Source organism: Grus americana, chromosome Z, assembly GCF_028858705.1.
Source record: "Grus americana isolate bGruAme1 chromosome Z, bGruAme1.mat, whole genome shotgun sequence".
Classification (NCBI taxonomy): domain Eukaryota; kingdom Metazoa; phylum Chordata; class Aves; order Gruiformes; family Gruidae; genus Grus; species Grus americana.
The window spans coordinates 85,449,914-85,463,410 of NC_072891.1; the positions used below are offsets into that span (position 1 = coordinate 85,449,914).

A 13,497-nucleotide genomic window follows, 5' to 3' on the forward strand; every position below is an offset into this window, starting at 1 on the left:
AGGCAGTTAAAGAGCCACTGATCTATCTCCACATCCTTTCACGGCCGAGACCAGGAGTTGTGAAGTCAGGCACTTGCCCATTGAAACACATTAATTTCATATTTTGTATATAATGTCGCCAACGGCAGACAAGTAGCCCTGGCTCTGCTGCGGGCTGGCTGCTGGAGACAGAGGTGAGGAGCCCCGCATCTCACGAGCCACGCTCCAAGCCCCTGACACGGCTTCTTAATTCCAAGTATTGCCTGGGACACAGTACAAAATATTCACGCCATTCATTTATTTGCATATTCATCTTGTCTATCACAACAAAGAGACAAATTCAGAATGGTTTTTGTAAGATTAGCCTTCAGCGTCTAGCTGCATAATGTAATTGCTAGTGAGTTACTATTTGCATGAAACACTCTATTATCCGGTATTACCCACTGAAGCAGCCTGGCTCATTTCATAGTGCAGATGTGCACGGTGCTGTCCCTCTCCTCATTGTCCATCCAAGTTCAGGACACCCATAGCAGACCTGGGTGAGGAGAAGATCCGTGCACTGGCTCCTGCTTGTGCGGTGCACCCCCACCGAGCAGTCTGAGCTCAATCTCTGCCTCCAGCTTTGGCTAATGCGTTTCTGCCTCCACCACCTTCTGAAAACTCACAAGGTAACAATGAGGATGACTTAAAAATCATGAGATTAAAAAAAAAATAATTTGAGGGTTCTTGTTTCTGAGCCTTGTTGATGTTAGCTGAAAAATTTTCAAGCTTTTTTCCCACACAGCTAGATGGTAAGAAATTTATATTAAAAAGTGCAAGACAGCAATTGATCACTTCACTGCAGCATCTGTAAATAAAATACAGACCACCACCAACTCACTATAAAACCGTAAATGAGAAGGAAATAGTTGTCAGCATCCGGTTTTTGCAATACTGTACATGGTGGAAAGTACCTCTTTGCTCAACCTGCCAATGTCCTAAGATGACCCCACCATCTTTATATGCAAACAACAGATACTGTCAATACCTAATACCATCATCCATGATCTTGAAATTGAATTACATCAAGAGACAATGAGGTATAATGTGTAGAAAAAGTAATGCATCTGAAATTTGCAAGCACTGATTTGAGTAACGGCTTCTATCAAGCCATTGATAGAATGCAACCTCTAATAAATTAGTGACATCGTTGGTGGAGCGACTCGTCTTCCCACCAGATCCTATAATGCCAACTCTTCCATTTGGCTGTGCCAACTGGGTTTTAACCCTCTCCTCACTGAACTTAGCATGAAAAGACATCTCAATAGGAGTACTTAAAAGGTCTGTGACTTGCCCTAAAGCACTACGCAGCTCCATAGCAGAGCAGAGATGGTGCACAGGTCTCCTGCAGCAAGCCAGCCTGCATGCAATCAGCCTTCCAATCAGGGTGTAAAACTCCTTGATCGGTCTGTTTTATTACCTCAGGCTTATTAAAGTGCCTTTTACTGTCTACTTTTATGTAAGAGACTGACATCTGCCCCTGGGCAAGAACAAACCACAAAGCAACCCAAACCGTTGCTGTCCTTGCTCAAGCCGCTGCGCGCAAAGCTTGAAATCTGCTACCAGGACAATTTACTCAGGACACCCCAAAAAACCAAGAAAGGTGTGCTGTGACCACACGATTTTGATAAAGCTTCACCAGGGGAGCAGAGAGGGCTACCTGGGTTAGTCTCTTAGTGCAGTCAGGGAATTAATGGTCAAACCCAACAAGGTGCTGGGAACCTCCTAAAAAAAGTACTCAGGATCCTCATGTCCCCATGATACCAGCAGTGATGGAAACTCTGGGTGCTCAGAAGTTTCTGGACAGAATCATTAAATCATACGTGGATGACTGAAGGATGTGTATTTTGAATTAGCAAAGCAATCATAAACAAACCCTGTAGGGCCAAAATGCCTTCTCTTATTTAATCTTAAAAAAAAAAAAAAAGGACCTCCTTCCCGAGTGAATTAAAATGTCACTGTGTGTACTGAGTATTGCATCAGTCTATAAAGCACAGAATCAATTACAGATTTCAAAATTCTTAAATGATCTGCAGGCTTTCAGGATTTTTTTGCAGTTATTTATGTTCAGCTTTCATGCTAAGCCTCGAAGACTGAAATAGGAAATGAACTTAAAACATAAAAACATAACATAAAAAAGGTTATGACACAAACAGACTAAAAAAACCCCAAACAACTTTCTGGCACTAAAGCATATGCTCTGCCCCCTGCAGCTAAAAGTCACATACTGAGAGTGCATGTTCTGTCAAGAATTACTAGTTGTGAGCATGGCTGGTGATTTTGGACAGTAGCACTTAAGAAACCTTCAATCTGGCAGTTTTCTCACTGCACATTTACTAAAGCATCCCCACTGTCCAAACTCCCAGGAGTTTGGAGATCTGACCTCGTGGAAAGGAAAAAAAAAAAAAAAAAAAAAGGTTCCCAGGGTACTGTTTTGATCTGGTCTGTACATTTTTTTTTACCCACAGCCATATCATTATTCCAATCCATTCCCTGGAAAATGTTGCAAATGCAAGAGCACTTTGCTCCTTTCTTTCCTGGGGACAGAGTGGAAATGAAGCTGGCCGCAGCCCACACAATTGCTGTTAAAGGTAGTGTTCTCAGCACAGAATTATTTACAAGCTGTAAGATCAGGAACAAACTGATCAGCACGATTTATTTTACTAATTTAACTTATTGCGAATCGCTTGCCTGAAGATGGTCTGGAATTAGCATGAATGAAAGGCAGACTTCAGTTTTTGCCCTTCCGTGTTTTACTGTGCTGCACAAAGGGTTTGCTTATTTATTATTAATTACATTAGCTACATGCGCCTTTTTTTTTCCTTTTTTTTTTTTTCTGGTTAGCAAATTCACAAAGCAATCCAGATTTCAATCTGTTCACTGTATGTATGTATTCAATGAATTCGTAGAAGGATTGTTGATAAACACTTTACTAAGGCTTATTGGTTATTCCCCATGTGCGAATGACCACCTCAGCAATGTGATATATTTGTTTTACTCCCTGACTGGTGACATTGTGGACATCAAAAACAATGTCAAGGGATAGTATCTTCCTGGTTAACACTTCCTAACAGACCTTCTTTTGCTATTGTACATCAGACTGGGAGGACACTGTTATCAGTAACTGTCAGTTCTCTGTATCTTGCCAAAAACAATAGATAATGTCACCCAACACACCCACTAGAAATCAAAACTCAAACTTTCATCCATGTGTTATTTTTGGAAATATTAAAAAAAAATTTCAGTTTTACATTGCTTAAACAACTTGGTCTGATTGCATTGTACAGCATTTATTATATCTTTTTAAAAAGACAGGAAGCGTGTTTTCGAAATTATGAAAACAGCTTAAAGACTATGAATCTGAGAATCTTTGCGTCACCTGGATTTTCAGTCTCTCAGGTTTTACTTTCTCTCTGCCTATTCATATAGTCATGGAGAAGCAGGTGTGACAGAGATGTCCCCAGGTCCATGCCCTGGCCCACAGCAAGACCTGCAGCACCTACGTCACTTCTGGCAAACCTGCCCTTAAACACCTCCTCCAGTGATGCAGAACCCGCAGTATCCTCCAGCCATACCATTGGAAAGTTTCCCTTACTGTCTAGCCCAATCTTTTCCTGCTACGATTTAATTTTATCCCTTTCTGTACTATTTACCAGGCGCACGGAGAACAGACGGTTCCTTTCTTCTTTGCAACAGTCTTTCACACACCCGATGATTTCCACCATGTTCTTTCTTTCAGTCCTCTTTTTTTTAGGTTAAGCCTTCTCAGTTTTTTCACCCTTTTTCCGAAGGCTACATTTTCTAGACTTCTCATCACTTTCGTTGCTTTCCTTTGCAGGGTCTTCAGTTCTTTCTCCTCTTTCATGGGCTGTGCTGCCCATCAGCATACACAGTCTCCCGCCGAAGCCTCACCAAGAGTTTTGCAAGCTTATTTAGACATTTCAGTAAAAGGTTTGTCCTTTCCACAGCGACGCATCATTGTTGACTTATCCTCTATCTGCTGCTGCAAAGGGTAGCAATTTATTCTCCGGGGGGGGAAAGCAACTATCGCTTGACTCCAGCTCCTGTGATCCGCTCTGTGCAGCCTCTGATAAATTCACCCCCGCACCAGACACGCTCCTCTTCTTCAGGGTCCCACTTCTGCTAGGTCTGGATCAAAATCTGCCGTCGCTGTGATCCCAGTACGGTGCGGCACGCAGTACCTTTCTGCAGTCGGGAACAGCACTGCTTTCATGTCTCGTGGTGGCTGACTGGAAGAAAGGCTGCCCCTCAAAGAGGGACCGGAGAGCAGCTGCTGCCGGTGTCGAGGCACCAGCAGCACTGGTGCAGCACTGCCTTCCTTTGCCTCTGAGGATATCCAGAAACGATTTCCTTTGTGAGTAACCAGAGAGTTACCTAATTCATTAGACACAGACAAACTCTGCTGCCTGTGTCGTGTGTTCCAGAATTCAAGTAAAGAACCGAGCCAGGGGGACCCAAAGTTGCCTTCTGGAGGGCAAAGACACTGCTCTAATTCTGCTGCATTTGTGCTGTTCGTTGCTCTGTACTGCCCTAAGCGATTAGCCCGACCCAAACAGTGCCCAGGTGATAATTCTGGAGCAAAGCAGATACTCACGTCGCAGAAACTTTGCACAAAAACTCCCTGTAACCGGAATGCCTTGAGGAAATAAGGCGGCACAAGGACATCTAGTCCTAAGTGTGGAGACTGATGGGTTTTGCAGACCTGCCTCAGCAGTCTTTTCCTCCCAGCTCTGGCAGCTGGTCCAGAACTGAGAATCTGATCCCACTTCTTTTTTTGTAGAGGAAAAGACGTAGAAAAATAGCCTGTTGCTTCAGAGTAACGATGTCCAGTTTTGCTAGAGATGAAGCTTTCTATCAGTTCAGGAAATGCAACCAATGCCATGGCGACATACACAACAAATACTTGAAATTATTTCTTTTCCTTCTTCTATGAATCGAAGCAGGAAGACAGGGATGGCCACAGTAGGTCGGGTAAAAGTATTACACGATGGCTATACAGGCAAAACGCAGTCCGCGTGAAACCTTAGAGAACATTATTTGCAACCAACAGATGAGGTCATCTTTCCGCCCGCAGAACCTCCTTCGCACGTCTCCTGTGGGAACTGTCAGAAGTCACCCAGCTGTGCTCGACAGCTCCAGGCTGTGGAGGGCCACCAGAACATGAGATGACCTGTACAGCTAGAGCCTGAAATTCCAAAGGGTTTGCAAGAAACCCAAAGGGGTCACAGTCAGCCTCAGTTTCTTTATGCACATCCCTTTCCTGGAGAAAACCGTGGAGCCTGAGATGAAGATCAAATCCCTAACGTGTTCAGAAGATAACGAGCTGTATCTCATTTCTGTTCAGACCTCGAGGGTCCACTCACCACCGTGCTCGGAGTCAGCTAAGTGAGTCTGCCACCCCGCCGACGCTCAAAAGCCAGCAGTCTGACCGATTTTCTCTCAACATGCTACAGCCTCGCCATGGATAAATGTACGTACGGCAAACCTCGGAGCTATTGCCTGGAAGAAAAGGAAACTAACTCTGACCTTGCACATAACCACAATGGGTCATGTGTCAGCGAGACTCTTCTGTGTCTGTATGTTGTGTCACTATTTATTGTTGTTCTTGTGTAAGTAATGTTTTCTTTAGTATTGTTGCTTTACTAACTCTAGTCATTACAGCTTTATTAATCTTAGTTAATAAAGTAAGTATCTGAATTAAGCAAGGGCTCATTTATTTCCTCAGCATAACCACACCCCTGCTAATCTATCAGCTGCCACAGCACACCACCACGAAATTTGGTGGGAAGCAGGTGGGCAGAAGCCACTGAAGGTCCCGAGATGTGGTGGTCCAGCTCCACGATGCCCCGAGACACCGTGCAGCACGAGGCTGCCCCGCAACACCCGTGCTAATGCTGCTGCTCGTAACGATAATTCATTACGGGTGCTTCTCTGACCAGGCTATCTGAGAAGAATGATGCTGATTACAGGCACTGCTGACAAAAACAGCGGGACACAGAAAGAGTAAAATGAATGTACTTTCCAGAGTGGAAAATCCAGAAAAAGGGAACTTGCTACCTCCAAGCAGCAAGTATATAGGAGCAGCAAGTATGTAAGAAGATGAGTAGATCAAGGCTTCCTTAAAAGACCATTGTGGTTCAGCCTGGGTCAGGAAAATTTAAGACACTGAAAGATCATGGGCTTAGAAGTCTGCTAAAAGTTTTGATGTTCAAGGAAATGCAAATTTCCTGGCAAACTAGAGGGAGTGCGTAAACCAAAACACATGGGAAACTAGGATAGAAGGGTTCTGCAGAAAGCCAGTTTTTGTGCCTCGGCTTTTTGGTTCTTGCCTAATATGTATATGCAATATCTGAAAATAAAACTAATCCCATTTATCCAACCTAGATACAGGCGTCTCATACGGACACAGTGTATCTGCCAAGCAGCTTACAAAACATTCTGGAAGATGCTCATCTTAAAGGAAGGAAACATCCATGCTTTATTACAAATAAGCAACTATAACAAAGTTACCCTGAAATAATTAAAGGATAACAGATCCACGACCATGGCAGTCCAACCCACGCTAGGTCTCCCCTTCCGTACGTAAGAGGAATTTGAGATGAAGCAGTGGCACGACAGGGCAATGCTGCCTGAAACTGATAAACTGATGCTCCCTGCTCATAGCCCATTTTTAATTTTTAAGAAAGCAATCAATGAGCGCAGATAAAATGCAGAGGGCTGTAATCCCCTGGAGTGATCTTGTCACAACATGTGTTACTGCAGTTCTACACTTTTACCTTTGCACTTTGTTGTGTGTAACAGAGCAACATAATTAACCACTGGTAGGTAGTGTTTACGTTAGTTCTCAAAAGGTTAAGAAGCTGATTATAGCTAAAATCAGCTTTGCCTGGGGCTTCAGTGGCTCTGTGTAATCAAATTAGACAAGCAGGGCACAGTGTCACCTAACACAAACCAGTGGCACTTTCTTCTCTGTTTTGACCTTTTTCATTAGATGAGCAAGCCAGGTTTTAGCTTATTCCAAACATTTTGAACAGATTAGTTCCCAATAAACTCTGAGTGATAAGGCAGGCATTCGTCTACCTCATTTTCATGAGCGACTCAGTGAGACTGCACTCAAGAGGTTCTTCAGGAATAGCATCAACTTTGCTCTCCCCCGAAATAACCTCTTGATATAATCATTTTTTCTCTTTTTTTTTTTTTGGGGTGTGTGGAAAAGGTTTCAAAAGGTGAACAGCAATGACTTTAAATCCCAAAATCTTTAGCTGCTCTCTTTGTCTTGGACAATTTATCATTTTGATTCTGGAGCTGCAGAACAGTCCCTCCAATCCAACAGCAAACAGATAACTTCATAAACACAGCAGATAACGCATTACCATTTCTAAGAAACCACGGGTAACCCGCTCGGCAGAGTTGTGGCTCACCCTCTCTACGCAGCCGCGCTACTCTTTGAAGTCAAGCAAGGTGAACAGTATAATGGAGGTGTTTAAGGAGGTTTAATAATGTAGAGAGAAGAGCAAACCAGCCCTACATCAGAAGAACGCTTTCCGCACGGCTGTACCGTAACTAAATTTAAATGCAGGCTGCAGCGCCGGTGGCTTCCATAATCTTGGTATCTTTGAACATAAAGGGAACAAAAGATTAAACAGGCAAAGAATATACAAAGAAAAGTAATGGCAAATTTAGATAAAACCCCGCAAGTTAAGGAAAGCGCTATGCCTTTCTGAGTTTTCTGTGCTAATCTAAAAAAAAGGTAGCTAACTAAATTTGTTGAACCTCTACGTATTTGATCCTTAACTTCAACTCCAGCTCTGCCTGCGTACGTACCCCAGCTAACTTACAGGGCCTTTATGTTGTGAAAACAAGCAAGCACTTGAAACTATAGCTTTTGCAGATGATTTGTGCTTATTAATTTACAGCCAATAAAATCAAAACTTGTTATTTTAATTGATTAAGTCATAAATAAAGAGTTACAGAAGTCAAGTCTCTGTACTCGCACAGTCCGATGATTCCTGCTAATCCAGCAGTACTTAACAAATTCACATGTGGTTAGCCTGCCTTGCCATAGCCGTAGATCACATTTCTATGCTGCAAGCTGTGCAAAAAAATCAATATGCCAAGTTTAACATAAGGACAGGAAACACGATGTGCTCCTATACTTTCAATGAACTTCAAATGACTGTGCTGTTCCTCGTCTGCACAGCCTATTTCAGGGAAATGCATTCTTTAAGAAGAAAAAAGATCTATCATGGAGTGAAATTTATAAATGCATAGGTGGAGTCATACCTGACTCTATAATAACAATTTATTTAAAAGAATCTGACATTTTGATTGCATAATCAGCCAGGCAGGAAGCTCCCCTCTCCCCCTTTACATATTGCCAGCAGAGGCATGTTCTTCAGACAGAACATACATTAGCCATACGTATTTTAGATTGAACAGTAAGTTCCTGTACACTTTTTTCATACGTCAACTCTTCAAAAGACAATACTCCTTTTTTTCCAACCATCTGCGCTACACCATAATTCACTTATTTACACCCAGTGGCAACCACTGCCCATGCAAAACAACCCGTTAACTGCCTCCACGTTTCTGCACCGCAGATCTGCCGTACGTTTGATGCAGAAACACATCGCGTGTGCGGAAGCGACAGGATGAGACCCCTCTGTGGAGCAGGGGTGGCCATGGTCAGCAGGTCAGCACTGTGTGGGGCCACCTCCACCGTCCCAGCCTGGCTGGGGGGCCAGAGCCCCCACTGCTGCCAAACTCCCTCCTTGTAAATAGAAAGGAAAAAATAAAGGGGGAAAAAAAAATAATAAAAAAAAGATCGGCTTTAAACACTTGCAAAGGCATTTTCAAAATATAAAACTATGCAGGGAAGCAGAGAAATTCTCCTTAACGTATGATCGGCTCTTTCAACGGTAATTTCTCTTCATTGTAATGAGCAGCTGTAAATGGATTAATGGCATTTAGCTCTAGAGAGCATGTCATTGATCTGTACCGAACATATAAACTGTTATATAAAACACACTCAAAGACCCACACTTGTTCCTAACTTTCTATTAATATGTCATTTGTAAGACAAATTTTATTCAGAGATTAATGTACCATTTTAAAAACCCTAGGCATAAAACTCCCAATCAGAAAATAACAATGTAACAATTTTAAGTGCTGAACAATATTAATACTGCAATAAATTACGATTTTGGCACATTTTAGCCTTCTTGTATCAGTTCAGAGAGTGTAGCACAGCCCTATACTACTACAAATGAGTTGTTTCAGAGACTCCCAAAATATCAAATATGCAAACTTCACTTCCACAGTCTCTCCTGCTAATGCGAAAGAATCAATAATATTGCAGCAATAAATGCTGATCATTGCCCAACGCTGACACACTGTTTTCATGTGCGTGAACGGGTATCTTTGCAGATCAGAAGATGGGGATTGTCACTACAGAACAGGAGTAGGAACTGATTTCATGGTATATGCTGAATACATGAAGATATCCTGGAGTCCCAAGGCAGCTCTGCTTGTGCCAAGCTATAGGTAACATCTGGACCTAAATAATGGCCTAACCAGCTTGCTCACCTCATTCAGGGGCTTTAACGCACGGGTAAAATGCAGTCAGGAAACTTCCTCAAAGCAGAAGGCTTCCTTAGAGTTGACCAAACAAGACTCTGCGTATGTAAATCACCCTTGAGTTTGTACTAAATCTTTAATGCCTTAATGCCTCCATTTGCTTTTTTTCCCCTGACTTTGACATTGCTTCAGTGTGAACAGCTATATTTAATTTACAAGGGGGTTTTTTGGTGGTGTGTTTCCCCCCCGCCCCCTCCTCCCCAAAATCAGAAGGCAGGAAGTAGATGGGTGTAACTCAAAGAGGCAGCTGAGATGAGTTGCTGGCAGCGTGAAGTGGTAGGTTTTAGTAATAGCTGGAAGCCGTAAGTGGTTCTAAGCTTTGAAGTCAGTGCAGCTTTGATGTGCTACTCCCATAGTTAATCGCAAGATAGTCTTGAAAGAAAAAGATTTTCCAAATACCATCCAAGTGTCGTTGCTTGTGAAATCCTTGTATGATTTTTTTTTTTTCCCTGTTGAACTTTAAATCTAACATTGGGCTGCTCTCACTCCCTCTCAGTCGCCCTTTTAAAGTGTTTTAATTGGTTAAAAGGATAATTAAACCCATGCTTGGTACGGGCAAGTAGCTTGCTGCATGTTACTTTGCTTTGCTGAAGCAATTTTCAGTGTTTTCCTGCTCAGACACCAGGAGAGACCGTAGGGTGGGATGATGGAGGAGCAAAAGGCAGAGGATGGAAGCCAGAGGGTATCTCTGCTGGTGTAGCTGGAGGGTTCCACTTACCTTTCCCCCGTGGGAATGGCCACGGCTCTCCTGAGGCAAAGCATCCACTGAGGGGAAGAGAAGGAAACCCTCCCCTCTGCTCTGCCCATCACTTTGCGATGGGCACCATCGAGGTGCCTGATGCCTGGGAAAGAGGGAACACATTTCAACGCTTCGCTATGGAAATCCACCCACGTACAGTGGCACTGATGGGAGAGATGCAACGCTGAGTCTGAGTGCAAAAAAACCCCAAAACCAGCAGGAACAGGAGAGTTTCCTTGATGGATGCTTGCCTCCCATAGTGAAACACCATGGAAAAATATCTACTGATTTTTCCCACAATATAAGTTGTCCTTGAGTTGCACGCTTAGCCAATAGGAGCTTTCATGCCTACTGAAAATATAAACAAAACTATCCTTGGGCAGTTACGTTTAAGAAAGCAACTCATAAAAGCCTGATATTTAGTATCTTTTGAAAATGGTTGTACATTGCCCAATTTATTATAACAGCTAGATTTTAAACCCAAGCCTAATCTACACATCAAATGTCATCTACAGACTGCATGCTGAAGCATAGCAAAACAACCGTTTCCGATGAGTCCGAAGCTAGCAGGGCAAGAGCATTAAAGCGGTTTTAAACTACGGTCTTTATTCCACATCAAAAAGCTCTTTACCTGGGCACACTTATATCTGAACAGAAAAGGGAGACGCCGATCACAAAGACCCATGCCCGTCTATATGGACAGAAATAAAGAAAATGGCATGTGACCGGTAAATTACGGGAGAGCAACACGTCAAGGTTAGAGGTCACTGAAGATTTCAACAAATCTCAGAAGATATGGCAACAGATTAAGCGAGGGGATAGACTGCCCTCCAACCTTAACCTGTTAAGACCTTTGAAGTCTTGTGGTGACCTCTATCCTGCTCTTTCATATTAGTTGTTAGTTACACTAATTACAGCCTAACAGCGCGCCCGAGCCAGACACTTTTTCTGCAGCCATCCAGAGGAGGAGTACGTGTGAAATGCCCAAATCCTGTCCTGCACATCATGGGCACTCACCCCTGCTAGCAGTGTCCTGAGTCGTCTCGTAGGTACAGCCTGCAAGATGTTAATTATGTTCTGCACCTTCCAGAAGCTGGTGCAGTCTTTTCTGTGGTAAGCCACAATCTAAATAAGCCAAAGCCCAAACTCAGGTTTGCCTAGGTGGGTTCTAACAGCAATAATGAAACAATTTTAGTTCCAAAACCTGTTGTCATGTGCAGAGGCATAAAGATAACCAAAGTAAGGCTGTAAAGTGCAACCCCTCATAAATACTGCATATCCGGCACTGAAATCAAAGAAGTAACTTGCTGCTGCTGCCAGTGAACTTGAGTGAGGCAGTGTGGGATTAGATATGGAGTCTATTTGCATTGATTTTGCATCAATATCCATATTAATGCTAACACAATATCATATTTGGGGACAGCACTCAGCTCAGAGTCTCTCTGGCAGATGAAATATCACTTGAAAAGCTTCAGTAAATCATTTAGTAGCATTAAACAAAGTCAGGCACTAAATCAGAGGAAAAGTTTAGAAAGAGATGCAGCGCAGAAAAATCATACCAGAATTAACAAAACATATAACAAAAGAGCCTGTGTGTGGAAAGAATAACTATTCACAATCAATTTCTATTTCCTCATTTATACGAGGACTATTTTTTACGTGGTTCATAAAAGCTTTGGATGATGACAAATCAATCCACCTGTGACTGCTGGTACCTCCGTTACCAAGATAACATTATTTATCTGTGGGTGCAAACTAGAAGCTGTGAATGCACTGCTAAAACCACGCAAATAAAAATGTAGTTTCAGTGAAGACACAAATGAGCAGAAACCAGGACCTTCCCGCATCAACAAGTAGCAGAGCTCTCAGAAAGCAAAATGAGACAATCTGACAGCACATGATATAAATGCTTCTATATCATCTGGAATTTCTAAACTTTTAATAAAACATAAGCTTTATGATCAACACACAAAACAGCAGAAAAGGTCCTCAATTCTCTACCGAGCCCTCGCTGCTCTAGAAGAAAGATACGGATCTTCCCAAGCTTACGTGTGTGCGCCTTCTACTGACATCATACAGCATGGTGGGCTCCCCATCAGCATCTGTTTCCCAGGCCAGCCAGGTTACCCACAGGTTGGGTATACCAACACTAATGCACAGTTTGCACCTAATCTCCTTGTTTAAGGCATGCTCTTGCTGGGCTGGCTCCATGAGAGCAACTCGTGGCGTTCGGCTGGTGGAAAGCCCGCTGCAGTTGGGTGCTATCTCCTCTGGATGTCTGTGGTTTCTCTTTGCTTTGTCCTCACTCGGAGACAATAAATATGAAAACCAATCTCTTGGCTGTTCTTCTGTCACTGATTCCTCCTCTCCTTAGTGTGCAAAAAGCCCCACTGTTAGCTTGAGCTAACATCTTGCCTCTTCACCTGTGAGGCTACCCTGTCCCATGATCTACCTTTATCAAAAATGCATGGCATCTACAAGGCGTTGCTAAAAATAACCAATTACACAGACTGGCTAATCAAAGTCATGGAGACTAGCAATGCCTTGAGTCCTGATGCCACAGCCTGCAAGCAATGAATGCCGTTCCTTGAAAAGAAACAAGCGAGAATCACCCTTGTTTAGGATGGATGAGGAAAGGAGAGCCCTCACCTATGTGACGGTGCAGCGGTTAGACCACTGACGTTAGAAGCAACAACCAACTTCAGTTCCCATTTCAGTGGAAGGGGTTTCAAGCCGACATCTCAATGGAAGGTGACCAAATTGCCAACCAACAGCTCAGGGTCCCTCCTGTTGCAGTTCCCCATCCCCTAAGGTTGCACCCTTTACTCTGCACAGGCAGGCAGATAGATCTTTATGGGAAGCTGACACTTTCCTGGAGGACAGGAGATGTGTGCTAACAGAGAGAATTGTATCAAACAAAGCACGACACCAATGTTTAATAAGTTTCATCCAGAGCTATTAAAAGAAGGAAGAAAACCGCTCTTAAAAATTGTCATTAGTTCGCACTCAGCATGTGGTTTAAACTAACAGTCTGGAGAGACAAAAGAACTGATGTGAGACCCACCAAAACCACCGAGAATCTT

General features: G+C 43.1%; 1 protein-coding gene across 3 annotated transcripts in view; it reads right to left on the reverse strand.

The window, feature by feature from the left end:
- FAM172A (family with sequence similarity 172 member A) overlaps window positions 1-13,497 on the reverse strand; it is a 267,639-nt gene that overhangs the window by 45,137 nt on the left and 209,005 nt on the right. The window contains exon 11 of one of the 3 annotated variants that reach the window (XM_054810179.1): window positions 10,394-10,517. The exons of the other annotated variants lie outside the window; for them this stretch is intronic. Coding sequence (XP_054666154.1) covers window positions 10,394-10,517 — 124 coding nt within the window. The remainder of the gene's footprint in view (window positions 1-10,393; window positions 10,518-13,497) is intronic. 3 annotated transcript variants of the gene reach the window in all.